The sequence below is a fragment of the Molossus molossus genome, unplaced genomic scaffold (genome assembly GCF_014108415.1).
Source record: "Molossus molossus isolate mMolMol1 unplaced genomic scaffold, mMolMol1.p scaffold_m16_p_21, whole genome shotgun sequence".
Lineage (NCBI taxonomy): Eukaryota > Metazoa > Chordata > Mammalia > Chiroptera > Molossidae > Molossus > Molossus molossus.
Genome location: NW_023425357.1, coordinates 15834737 through 15848400, shown reverse-complemented (window position 1 = coordinate 15848400; position 13664 = coordinate 15834737). Strand labels below are relative to the sequence as shown.

The 13664-nt window shown below is 52.9% G+C and overlaps 1 protein-coding gene across 7 annotated transcripts; it reads left to right on the top strand.

The window, feature by feature from the left end:
• Window positions 1–14: 14 nt before the first annotated feature.
• Window positions 15–13113, top strand: FXYD5 (FXYD domain containing ion transport regulator 5). 7 transcript variants are annotated; one of them, XM_036274720.1, is made up of 11 exons: window positions 15–89; window positions 597–675; window positions 780–840; window positions 2629–2709; window positions 3453–3509; window positions 6214–6315; window positions 9052–9153; window positions 10214–10243; window positions 10322–10396; window positions 12780–12825; window positions 12903–13113. In XM_036274720.1, exons 3-11 carry the CDS (start codon window positions 780–782, stop codon window positions 12976–12978), a joined length of 630 nt encoding a protein of 209 aa, XP_036130613.1. In that variant the 5' UTR covers window positions 15–89; window positions 597–675; the 3' UTR covers window positions 12979–13113. The 7 variants fall into 7 exon arrangements, with proteins under 7 accessions (XP_036130613.1, XP_036130616.1, XP_036130615.1 ...); XM_036274719.1 differs by having other exon boundaries at window positions 74–147; XM_036274723.1 differs by lacking the exon at window positions 597–675 and having other exon boundaries at window positions 25–89; window positions 3456–3509; window positions 6217–6315.
• Window positions 13114–13664: the final 551 nt, after the last annotated feature.

The window sequence follows — 13664 nt, the reverse complement described above, 5'->3', positions numbered from 1 at the left end:
AGGGCTCCCCTGGCCACACCCTCCGCCTGGACGCAGCTGCGGCCCTGCCGCTCTCCACCGGCTGCCGGCTCGGGACCCCCAGCTCCGACGTAAGTCCCTCCAACGACCCTCCTCCGCCTCTCCCCTCTGCCCAGGGCCCGGGCCCAGGTGAGTCAAGACGGCGGACCCTCTGAGCCCCCATTCATGCTCACTTCTCCGGCCTGCTCCGCCTTACAGATCGCGGGCTGCCCTGCTCCTCCCCCTCCTGCCTCAGTCTCTCCCCTCTCCTCCACCCCCTCCGACCAGTCCTTCCCAGATGTGCCCAGCATCCTGCTCATCGGCACTGCAGGGAGGTCCTGACACCGCTCACTTTCCCCTGACATCAGGAGCACGTTACTCGCTCTTCCTCTTCCTTGCTGACTCCTCCCCTGGGGGGCAGCCCCAGAGGGAGGGAAGAGGTCCCGGGGCCTAACCCTGAGCCCCAGACCCCTCTGGGTGCCCAGCAGGGTCAGCCTGGGTGGGCACATCTCTGCCTCAGGGATTGTCCATGTCCAGTGGCTGCTACTGGAAGCCCCGTTTGGTCTGATGTGTCTTGTTTTCTTTGGGGACCTGCAAAGGGAAGAAGGAGGTGCCTGCTGGGGACCCCCCTTCTGAAACTCTCCTGTTAGCCCTGGTACAGGGTCCTTGAAGCCAGAGGTAGCTGCTCAGTCTGGGGAAGGGGGCCGAAGGGATGCCTGGGGTCTGCCCTGGGCCAGCCTCACTGACATCCTGGCTGACCCCAGTTCCTGCTCACCCCATAGATGTCGCCCTCTGGTCACCTGTACCTCCTCACCATTGTGGGCCTGATTCTCCCTACCAGAGGTAAGGCCCAGCTCCTGTCTCCCTCAGAGCCCCCAGCCCGACCTCGAGTGCAGTGCTGGGTGGGCGGCTAGTGAGTTTGGATGCCCTGCCCTGTGTCCTCACCCCCTCCTGAGGCGGCACCAGGAAGCGGGTGGGGGGCTCTCAGTGAAACGGCCAAGAGTACATTCTTGTTGGACACCTTAGACTTGGGTGGCTGCTTCTAAGTCCGGCCAGAGCCTGTCCTGCTGAGCAGCCTCCATTTCACTTCCCATAGAACTGAGTTGGATTTGGAGAGGAGATCGGTGTCGGTTTTCTCCTCGGCAGCCAGGAACGCTGGGCTCCTAGCAGATGGCTCCCCGGCTCCCCGGTGATGCGGCTGGGCCAGGGGCGGCGGCAGGCCCCGGGCTGGCCATGTCTCCCCTTTGCGCGGGAAGCGCTTCCTGAAGGCGGTAGCGGCGGCGGCATTGGCAGGTGCTCGCTAAGTGGCGGTGTGCAGGAGCTGGCCTTGGCCCAGCTGTACCGATCATGTCAAACACGTGCCCTGCCTGTTTTACGATGAGGAAATAGGCTCAGTGAAGGGAAGTGCCTGTGACAGAGGCTAGTGGAGGGGCTGGGATCTAGCGTCCTGCCTGCCCCCCAGAACCCAGAGCGCACGCTCCACTGACTGCCACCGTTCTCTCGGGTGCAATGGTTTCATGTGTTCCTTCAGTCGTTCATCAAGTGTTTGTTGAGCAGCTACTATGTGCCAGATCGTATTCCATGGACTGTGGAAACAGCCGTGTCTAAAATAGGAGCTCGCACTCCGTTTGGGAAAGACAGAAAATAAAGAAGCCACCAGTAAATTATACAGTATGTTAGAAGGTGATTCAGGTTGTGGAGAAAAACAGAGGCCAGGAATGAGGATGGTTTGAGTAAGGTGGGCAGGGAAATACTAGGTGACATTTGGGCAGACACTTGAAGGAGATGAAGGAATGAGCCAAGCAGGTACCTGGGGGTGAGTCTGATGAGTGTGAGGAGCAGCGGGCAGGCAGGTGGCTGGTTGGGGTGAACAAGGGGCAGGGTGGGAACAGGAGAGGTTAGAGGGGCGATGGGGACCAGGTGGAGGGGGCACTTATGGGCAAGGTGAGGATTCTAGCTTTTATCAGGTGAAAGGTGCAGCCAGGGGAGGCTCTGAGTCAGCAGGGCCGTGATCTGCTTCAGGTGTTCCCAGCTCCCTCCTCTGCTGGGTTTGGGGAGCACACCGTGTGGGCGGGACGGGCGCAGGAGACCGAGGAGGAGGTGACTGTGATGTCCAGGAGGGAGGCGATGGGAGCGTGCCAGGGGCAGGCAGTGGCTGTGTCTAGCACAGACTGCATGTTAAGCAGCCGGGGAGACTCTTCCCCCCTCCATCTAATTTCACTCTCTCTACAGGCCTGAGAAGTATATTCGGTTATCCCCACTTGGCAGTTGAGGCAACTGAGTCTCAGAGTGGGGTCTTTCCTTGCCCCAGGTCACACAGCTAGGAGATTTTTGAGAACAGAATTTGAGATCAGGGCCCTGGTTGACTCTAGCGCCTGGGCTAAGCCATCTCTCCATCCCACAGGGATGGGCCGGGAGAGGGGGCTGGAGCAAGGGTGTTGAGGCATTAGCATTTCTTAAAACATTTCCAGGATCATGTATGGACACCATCAAAGGTGAGCCATCAAACAGCTGTCTGCAGAAGGACCTACTGAGTTAGCCCCCAAGGTTTCAGAAGGGAGGGCAGAGTGGGGGTGTTGGCGAGAGGAGGACCAGAGGCACCTCCCTGGCTCCTAATTCTGGATTTCTCAGGACAGACATTGGAGGAGACCACACTCACTTCTCTAGCAGACCCAACCACTGTGGACATTCAGGCCCTGACGCCAACTCCAGGTGAGGAAGGAGGGACAGGTCTGGTGAGGCCCTGTCGCTGCAAATAACAACGGCAACAGAAATCTCAAGCCGGGCCAAACAGGACTTTTTGAATCTGTCTAACTGGAAAGTCCAGGGATAGACCTTCAGGCATGGCTTGATCTAGGTTCTCAAATGATGCTATCAGGAGCCTGTCTTTATCTCTTGGTTCTGTTTTCTCTGTGTTGGCTTCATCGTCAGATGCTCCTCTTATGGGCCGAGATGGTGTTTAGATACCTGGGGCTTCCGTCTTACCTGCTAAGAATCTGGAGGAAGAGAATTTTCTTCCCCGATGCAGCAAATGTCTCAGAACTGAGTATCACTGACCAGGCTCGGGTCACATGCCCACCTGTGAGCTGATTATTGTGGCCACAGGCACAGAAAGCTAATTAGTCAGACCTGGGTCTCATGTTCGGCCTCCAGCAGGGTTGGTGCCAACCCCACGGAACTAAGTAGACTGAAAGTTGGGGAAGGCTGGTTCCCCAAAGGTTCCAGGCTCTTACCAGAGGCGGGTGGATGCTGAGAAGGGGAATGGGCATCTGTGGGAGGGCAGGGCCTGAGGCAGGGAAGATGCTGGCATTGCATTTAGGCAGTGAGGAAATGGCTGGGTTAATGAAGTTATTTACATGACATCAAGATGGAGTTGCTATGGAAACGCCCCTGTACTCCATTCATGGACCTTCTCCACATCTTCTCTCTCTTTTCTCCCTGTTTCTGCACTTCAGAAGCAGTTCTCCCAGAACTCCAGTCCACCCCCCAGACTTCAAACCTGCAGCCTGGTGGTGAGTGGGGCAGCAGTGTGGGGGAACACGGGCCCGGGGCCGACATTATTTCCCCTTTTCCTCTGACACTTTGGGTCTTTGTTTACCCATTTCCACCCCCCAGCTCTGAATCCCCTGGTTTAATTTGTGGTGGGACAGCCAGCAAACTCCATTCATTTGTTTAAAAATATCTTTTGGCCCTGGCCGGTTTGGCTCAGCAGTTAGAGCGTCGGCCTGCAGTCCGGAGAGACCCCGGTTCGGTTCCCGCTAAGGGCGCGTACCTCGGTTGCAGTTTGTCCCCGGCCCTGGTTGGATCATGCAGGTGGCAGCCACTCGATGTGTTCCTTTCACATCGATGTTTCTCTCTCTCTCTCTTCCTCTCTCCCTCCCACTCTATCTGACCAAAAATTGGAAAAATGTCCTCGGGTGAGGATTAAAAAAAAAAAAAAAAAAAAAAAATATATATATATATATATATATATATATATATATATATATCTCCTTTGGAATTGTGAAAAATAACATGCATATAGAAAAGTACAAAAATCATAAATGTACAACTTAGCAGATTATTCTGAATAAACCCCTGTGTAACCACCACCAGGTAAGGACTAGAGCTTTGAAAACACCCCAGAAACTCCCATGTGCCAACCCCACTCACTTCTTTCTTTCATCTCTTTATCTTTTTCCTTTTTTGTTTTTGTTTTTTTTTGTATCCTCACCTGAGGACATTTTTCCATTTTTTGTTCAGATAGAGTGGGAGGGAGAGAGGAAGAGAGAGAGAGAGAAACATCAACATGAAAGCGACACATCGAGTGGTCGCCACCCGCACAACCAACCAGGGCCGGCCGGGGACAAACTACAACCGAGGTACGTGCCCTCAGCGGGAACCGAACCTGGGTCTCTCTGGACCGCAGGCCGACGCTCTAACCGCTGAGCCAACCGGCCAGGGCTCTTTTTCCTTTTTTGAATTTTCAAATCAACTTTTAACTTTTTCTTGGCATCTAGCATAATTCGAAAAGTGCCCCTCAATTTTTTCCATTAATGTTTAATGATACAGTAGTACATAAACACATCCTACTTGGAAGTAATCAAAATGTGGTAGGGGAACCCTGGCAGGTTTGGCTCAGTAGTAAGAGCGTCGTCCGTGGACCAAAGAGTCCCGGGTTTGATTCCAGCCAAGGGCACGTACCTCGGTTGTGGTTCATCCCTGCCCCGGTTGGGGTCGTGTGGGTGACAACCAATTGATGTGTCTCTCTCACATCGATGTTTCTCTCTCTCTCTCTTCCTCCTTCCCTCCCTCCAGCTCTATCTGAAGATTAATGTATAAATATCCTCAGGTGAGGATTTAAAAAAAATGTGGTAGGGAAGACGAAATCCCTTTGTTCATTTGCCATCCTTGTTCTCCCCCTATCGCTGGGAGGCATTGGGTCAGGGGTAGTTCCCCAGTGCGACTGTATCCCGTGTGTGTGACCTGGAGAACATAGCTGACTGGGAGGTATATTGTATGAGCTTAAGGATGTTATATGATTGTTGTTCTGCACCTGGCTCTTTTCGCCCATGAACTATGTTTAAAAGTTCTTCCCACATTTTCATAGAGACAACGATCTTGTCCTTTTCACTGCTGTGTTCTCCACAGAGTGAGTGTGCACAGTTAGTGCATCTATACACATCTTGGTGAGCACCTTGGTCCTTCCAGTTTTTTCTATTTATTTATTTATTTTTAATCCTCACCTAAGGGTATTTTTCTATTTATCTTCAGATAAAGTGGGAGTGAGAGAGAGAGAGAGGGAGAGAAAGGGCAAGAGAGAGAAACATCGATGTGAGAGAGACATATCGACTGGTTGCCTCCTGCACGACGGTGACCAGGGCCGGGGACGACCTGCAACCGAGATATGTGCCCTTGGCTAGAACTGAACCCATGACTCATTGGTCCGCAGGCTGACACTCTAACTGCTGAGCCAAACTGGCCAGGGTGCTCCCCCCCCCCCTTTTTTTTATTGATGTTAGAGAGGAAAGAAGAAGGAGAGAGAGAAATATTGATGAGAGAGAACCTCCATTGGCACCTCCTACATGCCCCCCACTGGGGATCGGGCCCACAACCTGGGTATGTGCCCTGATGGGGAATTGAACCGGCGACCTCTTGGTGCCTGGGTCAACGCTCAACCACTGAGCCACTCTGGCTGGGCACTTCCAGTGTTTTCTGCTACACACGGTGCCACAATGAGCAACCTCGTTCCTTCCTCCTTGATCAAACACAGCACTTACGTGTTGGCTTGATTCTAAATACTTTACCTTGTTCACTCATGCAGTCCTCACACAAACCCTCTGAAGTAGAAATGATCATCACCCCCACCTTCCAGAGGGGACATGGAAGCTCAGAGTAACTCGCCCAAGGTGTCACAGCATGTCAGAGCCACAGATGGGATTAGGGCACAAGAACCTAGCTCTAGAGCCCTGCTTTTGCTCACAACACTATGGGACCAAGGACATGAACTGCAGCATATTTTTTCAAAGCCACTTGGAAATGGTTGCACCAATTTGCCCGCCACCAGCAGCCTGGGTCCCCCTTGCCCACTCCCACAGCACCCCTCTGCTTGTGAACGCCTTTGATTCGCGCCGGCCCACTGGGGGTGGGTGGGGGGAGGGCCCCTTGCTGTTCTATGGATCCATGCCCCCGATTCATTCATGTCTTACCCTCCCCTCCTTGCCTCTCTGACCTCAGTAGAAGCCACAGGGACCCAGACAGCCAGCCAGACGCAGCAAACGGAGGGAGTGGTTGTGTTTCCAACCACAGATCCTGGGATGGACAAGCGCCCCACAGAAGGTACAGCCTCGTACTGAAACAGCAACGGACAAGTTTTGTTTAATTCTCTGTCTAGGTCAGCATTTCCCCAAGGATGTTTCTCAGAACGCCCCTTCGGGAAGTTGTGAATACATCCTCCCAAAATTGTTTTTGGCTTGCGGCCAAAGGTGTTTGTAAAATTCTGAGAAAGTTGAACACGTTTCTTTCTGCAGTGTTTTTCAGAGTCTTCACAAACCTTATTTGCAGCAAGTGTCCCCAAGAGGGCTGTCTAGTTTGCAACACTTTTCAAGCCTAATAGGCTCCAGACCCTCTTCTTTCTTTATTGATTAGAGAGAGAGAGAGAGAGAGAGAGAGACATCGACGAAAGAGAACATTGATTGGTTGCCTCCTGCATGCCCCCTGCTGGGGATTGGGCCCACAACCTGGGCATGTGCCCTGACCAGGAATCGAACCAGGGACCTCTTGGTGCATGGGTCGAAGCTCAACCACTGAGCCACACCGGCCCGGTTGGACCCTCTTTGGTTCAGGTTCCTTCCCGGGAAATGTGACTGTGGGTGTTTCCCTTGTGTATGTCTTCTTGTTAGAGCAGAAGATTTTCAATTGCAAAATACAGAAGACCCAACTAAAAAAAAAAAAAGTTATTGTCTGTATATGTTCTATAAAATCCAGAGGGACCAATTTCAGGCATGGCTGGATCAAGGGGCTCAAGTCATCATGACAGACTTGCTCCTTCTCTGTGTTGTCTTCATTTTCAAGTGGCTTTTCCCCCTCTTGGTGGCAAGGATGGTCCCATAGTTGTAAATTTAGGACACAAACTCAGCAGCTGGAGCATCTCTTTCTCATCATCTGCCGCTGAGGTCTAGAATTGACTTTCATTGGCCCAATCGACTTTCACATGCCCATGTGTGACCAATGGGAACCTGGGAAAAGGACTGCTCTGATTGGTCAGGCTTGAGCCTTATGCCCCTATCCTGGGGCTGGAGAGCCCCATCAGCTCCACTGGAGCTGCACAGACCAAGAGTCAGGGAACAGGTGGTTCCCCCGAAGACCAGCGACTAGCTAATGTGACCAGAGGTGTGGGAAAGGGGGCTGAGCCTAGATAAAGGTGGCTTCTCATGCCTGCTGATGCTCCATCTTCGAGGAGCGGCCCCTACTGGAAAGTACTGTAGCGTGGGCCACTCCGGGCTGAGATACACCCCAGAGAGCAGACCAGCCCTGTGGAAGAGCACCCACTGCCTCTAGGGCCATCCATTCCCTGTAACAGTGCTGATCATTGTTACAATTTTCCAGGGATGGCAGTAAAAGACGGCATTCTGACGGAATCTGTCTATGAAAACAAGTTTAATTAGGGCAGATGGAAATAAAGGGTTTCGGGGGAAGGGAACGTCCCAAGTGGGGGTTGGGAGTATAGCAACTCTGTCCACACTTTTCCAACTGAAAAAAAACATCTTCCTGTCTCCCGCTCACTTGCTCCGAGCGAGTCACTGTGCATTGTCCCCTTCTCCCGGTTACGTGCGACAGAAGTTCAGTTGGGCTGCCAAGCGGTAAAAGGCCTTGCTGAGCCTCAGGGTCACCCAGCGCAAGAGCGCAAACGCCCCCAGCGCCTCTCTCCCTCCATTTTTATGTTTCTTGGGCTGAAGCGTGTCTTCTGCAAGGAAATGACTCCTGTCCCTGCCTGCTCAGAGCTTCCCAAGCCTCACCTGGCTTCCTCTCGGAATCCTGCTGGGGATTTGCAAGGTCCCAGGGAAAGGCGAGACGGGTCACGTGCTCCCCCTTGTGGCCTGGGTTACAATAGGAGAGCAAGGCAGGAGGGACGCCTGAGCAGCCCCCACACCTCAACCCAAGGAAGAGGAAGCCGGTCCCAGAAGGATGGAGGAGTGAGGGCCAAAGAGGGGATAACAGCCAACATTTGCGGAGAGTCCGCTCAGTGCTGGACACTGCTAAGCCCTCATGTGTTCACTCAGTGCTCACAGCCTCCCTATGTGGCAGGAACTGTCTTGATCCCATTTCGCAGGGAAGGAACTGAGGCCCGGAGAGGTTACCTGGCTGGCCCTAGACCACAGCCCTAAGTGGCAGAACTAGAATTTGAGCCCGGGCTCGTTAGTGCTATGGGGCCTGAGCACCACGTGCCCCCCAGGCTGTCCTTGACACTTTCTGTGATCTCTGCCTCTGTCCCCGCTATTGAAACATGTCGGAATCCTTGCCGGTGGTTCTGTTTTGGAGGTGAGGAGCTGAGATTGGCTGGGGGAGCTCAGGGTGCATGAAGCAGCTTTTCTACCTGATGACTTCACATTGGGACATCAGACCGGCAGTAGCCACTTCACTGGGGACACTTCTCAGGGCCAGAGGGGCAGGTCTTGGCGGGGGGACATTGATTTTTTAAATTTTAACCCTCTGGTATGTTTGGCATGGGGGAAGAGGTGCTATTCAAAACGTTTTATAACCAGTGTCTCCAGGCTCTGTAACAGGGCCAGGGTCCTGGGCGCACCGGCCTGGTTATGATGGCTATTACCCTTTGCTCCCTGGATTCGGAGGCAGTGCACAAGGTCCCGGGAGAGGGGTCGGGAGGTTGGAGCAACTGGTCTTAACCAGGGGTGCGGGCTTGTTTCAATATGTTCACCCTGGCTTCAAGGGTCAGAGTGGGGGACCCAGCTCCTGCCGCTGCATGTGTAGGTGTGGGAGAGGGCTTTCTCACAAACACAGATGTTCAGAGATGCCCCTTGTTTCTCTCCATGGCTCGCTCCTGCCCTCCACCAGCTTCTGGCCACTCACCGTCTGCTGATCCCATTAAAGCCACCACACTCTCCAAGCGGTCTCCAGACAAAGACTCCTGGAGAGACCTTCCCTTCGAGCCCACTGGTCAGTAACTCCGCAGGTTGGAAACAGGCCGTTTCCTACTCACTGTGTATTTTTAGCACCTGGAATACTGCCCAGCACAGAGTAGTCCTCAGTAAACATGGTGAATACACAACTTCAAGGCTGGCAGGGGGTGGGCGAAGAGTAGACACCAGTAAACAGATGCATGAATACGTCAATGAATGTCGCATGTAAGCCACCCCAAAACGCAGTGACTCCAAAAATGACCACCATTTGTTTAGTTCTTGAGAACTAAACTTGAGTCTGCAATTTGGAAGTTTGGTCTGGGCTCAACTGGGTGGTTCTTCTGCTCCGATCTGGGTTTATGCATCCGAGAGCATTCTGGGGGCCAGCAAGGAGCTCCGTTGCTAGAGGCACGATGATTCCTCCCCTGTGCTTCCACCTTCCTCTTCACCTTCCTCTTCCTGTCCGGCCAACCCCAATGAACAGATGGAAATGCTATGCTCATGCATCTCATTCATTCATTAAAGAAATATTCATTGAGCACCTACCTATGTGCCAGGCACTGTTCTAGGTGCCAGGGATTCAGCAGTGAACAAGTCAACGAAAATCTCTGCCTTCGTGGAGCAGACATTTTAGTGGGGGGAGAGAGACAATAAATAATAACCATATTAATTATATGTCATGTGGTTGTAAAGTTGCTATCAAGAAAAATAAAACAGGGTTAAGCTGAGAGAGTGACTGGGGAGTATTTCTGTAAAGGGCCAGGAAGGCCTTTCTGAGGAAGAGTTGAAGGGGAAGCCATGAGGAGATCGGGGGGTGGGGGTGGGGGTGTTCTGGGCAGAGGGAGCAGCCAGTGCCAAGGCCCCGAGGTGGTCCAGCAGGTCATGGGCAAGGCTGGAGCAAATGACGAGGGGAGAGTGAGGAGGTGAAGGTAGAGAGGTGATGGGGGCCAGACTGTATGCCCATGAGGACTTTGGATTGTGTTCTAAGTGCACCAGTGCTGAGACACAGGTGTCCCCTCTCCCTGACGCTGTCAATCACTGATTCACTCCACAAACCTTTGCTGAACTTCAATTTGCTCCCTGTCTGTCCCCTGCAGATTCAAGTGAGGACAACCCCTTCTTCTATGGTAAGTTGCCCAGGGAAGATGCAGGGAGAGGAGGGGTGAAGCCCCCCTGAGCATACTCCACCACTGTTCTCTCTGCAGATGAGGACACTCTCCGGAAACACGGGCTGGTGGTCGCAGCTGTGCTCTTCATCACAGGCATTATCATCCTCACCAGTGAGAATGGGTGTTGGGCGGGAGGGGCACCGAGACTGGGAGGGCGGAGGCCTTGGCTTGCACTCTGACTCTGGGTGGGGGCTTAGGTTCATGAAGGCCCCTGGGCAAAGTGATTCTAACTGAGGCATGTCTTCTAGTTTCATAGTCATATGAACCACCACAGAATTCAGTGGCTTAAAATGGCAACCATCTCCTTAGCTTCTTGGTTCTGCTATTTGGAAATGTAGGCTGGGCTCAGCTGGGTGGTTCTTCTGGTTGCAGCTGGATTTATTCATGCATCTGGGCTCAGCTGCAGGTCAGCAGTGAGCTGTTTCTGTGGGCACCTTGGTTCTTTACCTCATTGGCCTGGGCTTGTTCACATGGTGGTGGCAGGGACACTTCTCAGGGCCAGAGGGGCAGGTCGGGGGGGGGGCATTGACTTTTTTTTTTAATCCTCTGGTATTTTTGGCATGGGGGAAGAGGTGATGTTTAAAATGTTTTATAACCAGTGTCTCCAGGCTCTGTAACAGGGCCAGGGTCCTGGAGGCACCGACTTGGTTATGGGGTACAGTCTCCAGGACTAGTGGCAATGGGGAGCTGTGATTATGCTGGCCTGAGGGTGAGAGATGGAACTGGCAGAGAGGTTTGTAGCCACTGTGTCACTGTAACCCAGCCAGGAGGGAGCAGGATGGAGGGATCAGATACATAAACCTCTCTCTCTTCCTGCCCTGCTCTCTCCTGTCAGTGCTCAAGTAGAGGGTGAGGGGCTGGGACTGTGGCCTCTCAGGTCAGCCAGCTCCCAGGGCCCAGCATCACATGGGGAAGGGAGCAGAGGGAGACGAACAAGCAGAGAGAAATTTTAAAACGTTTTAAAAATGCCACATTCTAAATAAAACAAGAAGGCCACCAGTTTGTAAGCTCTCAGTAAGTTTCATTACCTCTCTGGTCCAGCTTTCTCATGAGGAAAATGGGCACAGCCCCATCTTTTTTTTCTTTTTTTTTAAATTGATTTTAGAGAGAGAGAGAGAGAGAGAGAGAGAGAGAGAGAGATAGAAACATAGATGAGAGAGAACATCGATTGGCTGCCTCCTGCATACCTTCCTTCCTTCCCTTCCTTCCACTCTATCTAAAAATCAATGGGAATAAAAAAGTATCTGGTGAGGATTAACAACAACAACAACAAAAAACCACAAAAAAACCCAAACAGGTAGAGGAAGGAGCCCTGGACGCAGTAATGAGCTGGCCATGTGGCAATGACTGACAAGAGGCAAGGGATCGGGGAGGCAAGGGTGGTGGCCAGGAGTCCCCTTTGTCTTCTAAATCCTCTCTCATTCCCTGTGGTCCACCTTCTGGCCTCCCTGCTGCTCCTTAAGCCCATCTGTTCCTTCCTACCCCAGGGCCTTGGCACTGACTGTTCACTCTGTGTGGAATACCCTTCCTCTAGATGTCCACATGGCTCCTCCATCTCTTCCTTAAGATCTTCTGCCTCCTCCCTGGCTTTTTCTTTATTGCACTCATCCATCTGACTTACCATCATCTGCATATTTGACTTAGTTTTTCTTTTTTTTAATTCTCACACAAGAATATAATTTTTTTGAAAATTGATTTTAAAGAGAGAGGGAGGAAGGGAGAAAAAGAGAGAGACGTTGATGTGAGAAAGATCGGTTGCCTCTCATATGCACCCCAACTGGGGATTGAACCTGCAACCTAGTTATGTGCCCTGACCAGGAGCCCAACCTGCCATTTTTTGGTGCATGGGATGATGTCCCAATTAACTGAGCCACCCGGTCAGGGCTAGGTTTTTGATCTATTGCTAGTCTCTCCTACTAGGAAGTCAGCTCTAATAGAGCAAGGATTTAGTCATTCTTGTCCCTGGCTGTGTCCCCAGAGCCTGGATCAGTGCCTGGCATGTAGTAGGTGCACAGTAAATGTTTGTGGATCGAATGAATAACTCACAAGTTAAGAAGGTTTCCAAAGTGCTCCTCCGTGTGTGTGGGAAGATCCTCTTGGGCCCTGCACCAGCTCTTCTCTTGTCTGCTTCTCATCACTTGCTCAGAGTTGCCTTGTTCCTGAGAACAAGGTCGATAAGCCTGGTCCTCCAGCATCCAAAGTGCACACAACCCTGGCCGGTTTGGCTCAGCGGTTAGAGCATCGGCCTGCGGTCCTGAGAGACCCGGGTTCGGTTCCCGCTAAGGGCATGTACCTCGGTTGCAGTTTGTCCCCGGCTCTGGTCAGTCGTGCGGGTGGCAGCCACTCGATGTGTCCCTTTCACATCGATGTTTCTCTCTCTCTCTGTTCCTCTCTCTCCCTCCCACTCTACCTGAACAAAAAAAAAATGGCAAAGTGCACACACAGAAACCAAGATTCTTCTAACTTGTGATTGGATCCTTTTCTTCACCCACAGGTGGCAAGTGTAGACAGTTGCCTCGATTATGCCGGAATTATAACAGGTGAGCCCATCAGAAGTGGGGGCTGATGACCCAGCCGCCACCAGCTCACCAGGCCCGCCTCCTCCCTCCCCTTGCAGAACCTACGCAGTAGCCCATAAGGCCCAGCCTGAGAGGGAAGACACTGGATGGAGCCAGAGCCAGGCTGACGCCTGAGCCCCCTACCTTCTCAACTCTGCCAGCCCTGAGGGTTGCCCAGCTTCTCAGGCACTGCCCCCCCCCACTACCATTCTGTTGAGAAAAAAAGTAAAGCACTGTAATCCTTGTCTCGTGATCTGTGATCCTTCTTAACTGGGGGTGGAAGAAAGTGGCAGGGGCTGGTGACAAACTCCCTGAGGACTGAAGGGAGGGGGTCACACTCAAACACCACGGCAAGGGATACAGTGACTGAAGCCGGCCCGGGGTGAAGTGGGAAGGACTGGGGCGGGCCGCAGAGGCTCTGGTCAGTGCTGGGTTCTGCCCATGACTTGAGACCCCTGGCCTGGTCTGTGCGCAGAGCTCGGTGTGCAGTGTCAGCTCACCCCTAAATTGGGAGGTAGCCTTGGTAACTGGGCTGGCACAGTGGAGGGCCGGGCCCACGGCCCCCTTTTCTTCACACTCTGGGCCCCTCCAGCACGCACACACGAGTGTGGACCTCACACAGGGGCACGCCCAGCCTGCGCTTCTGAGCTCCGTCCACATCACTAAGCCCAGATTGGGCTGCCTCTCATCGAAGGGAGTGCCCACGAGAGGACAGTGCAGGCCTGGATGGGCTCCGAGCAGTCTGGACCCAGGGCGCGGTCAAGAAGAGCACAGGCTCCAGGGGACCTTCCTGAAGGCGCTCGGACTCTGCAGCCTGTGAG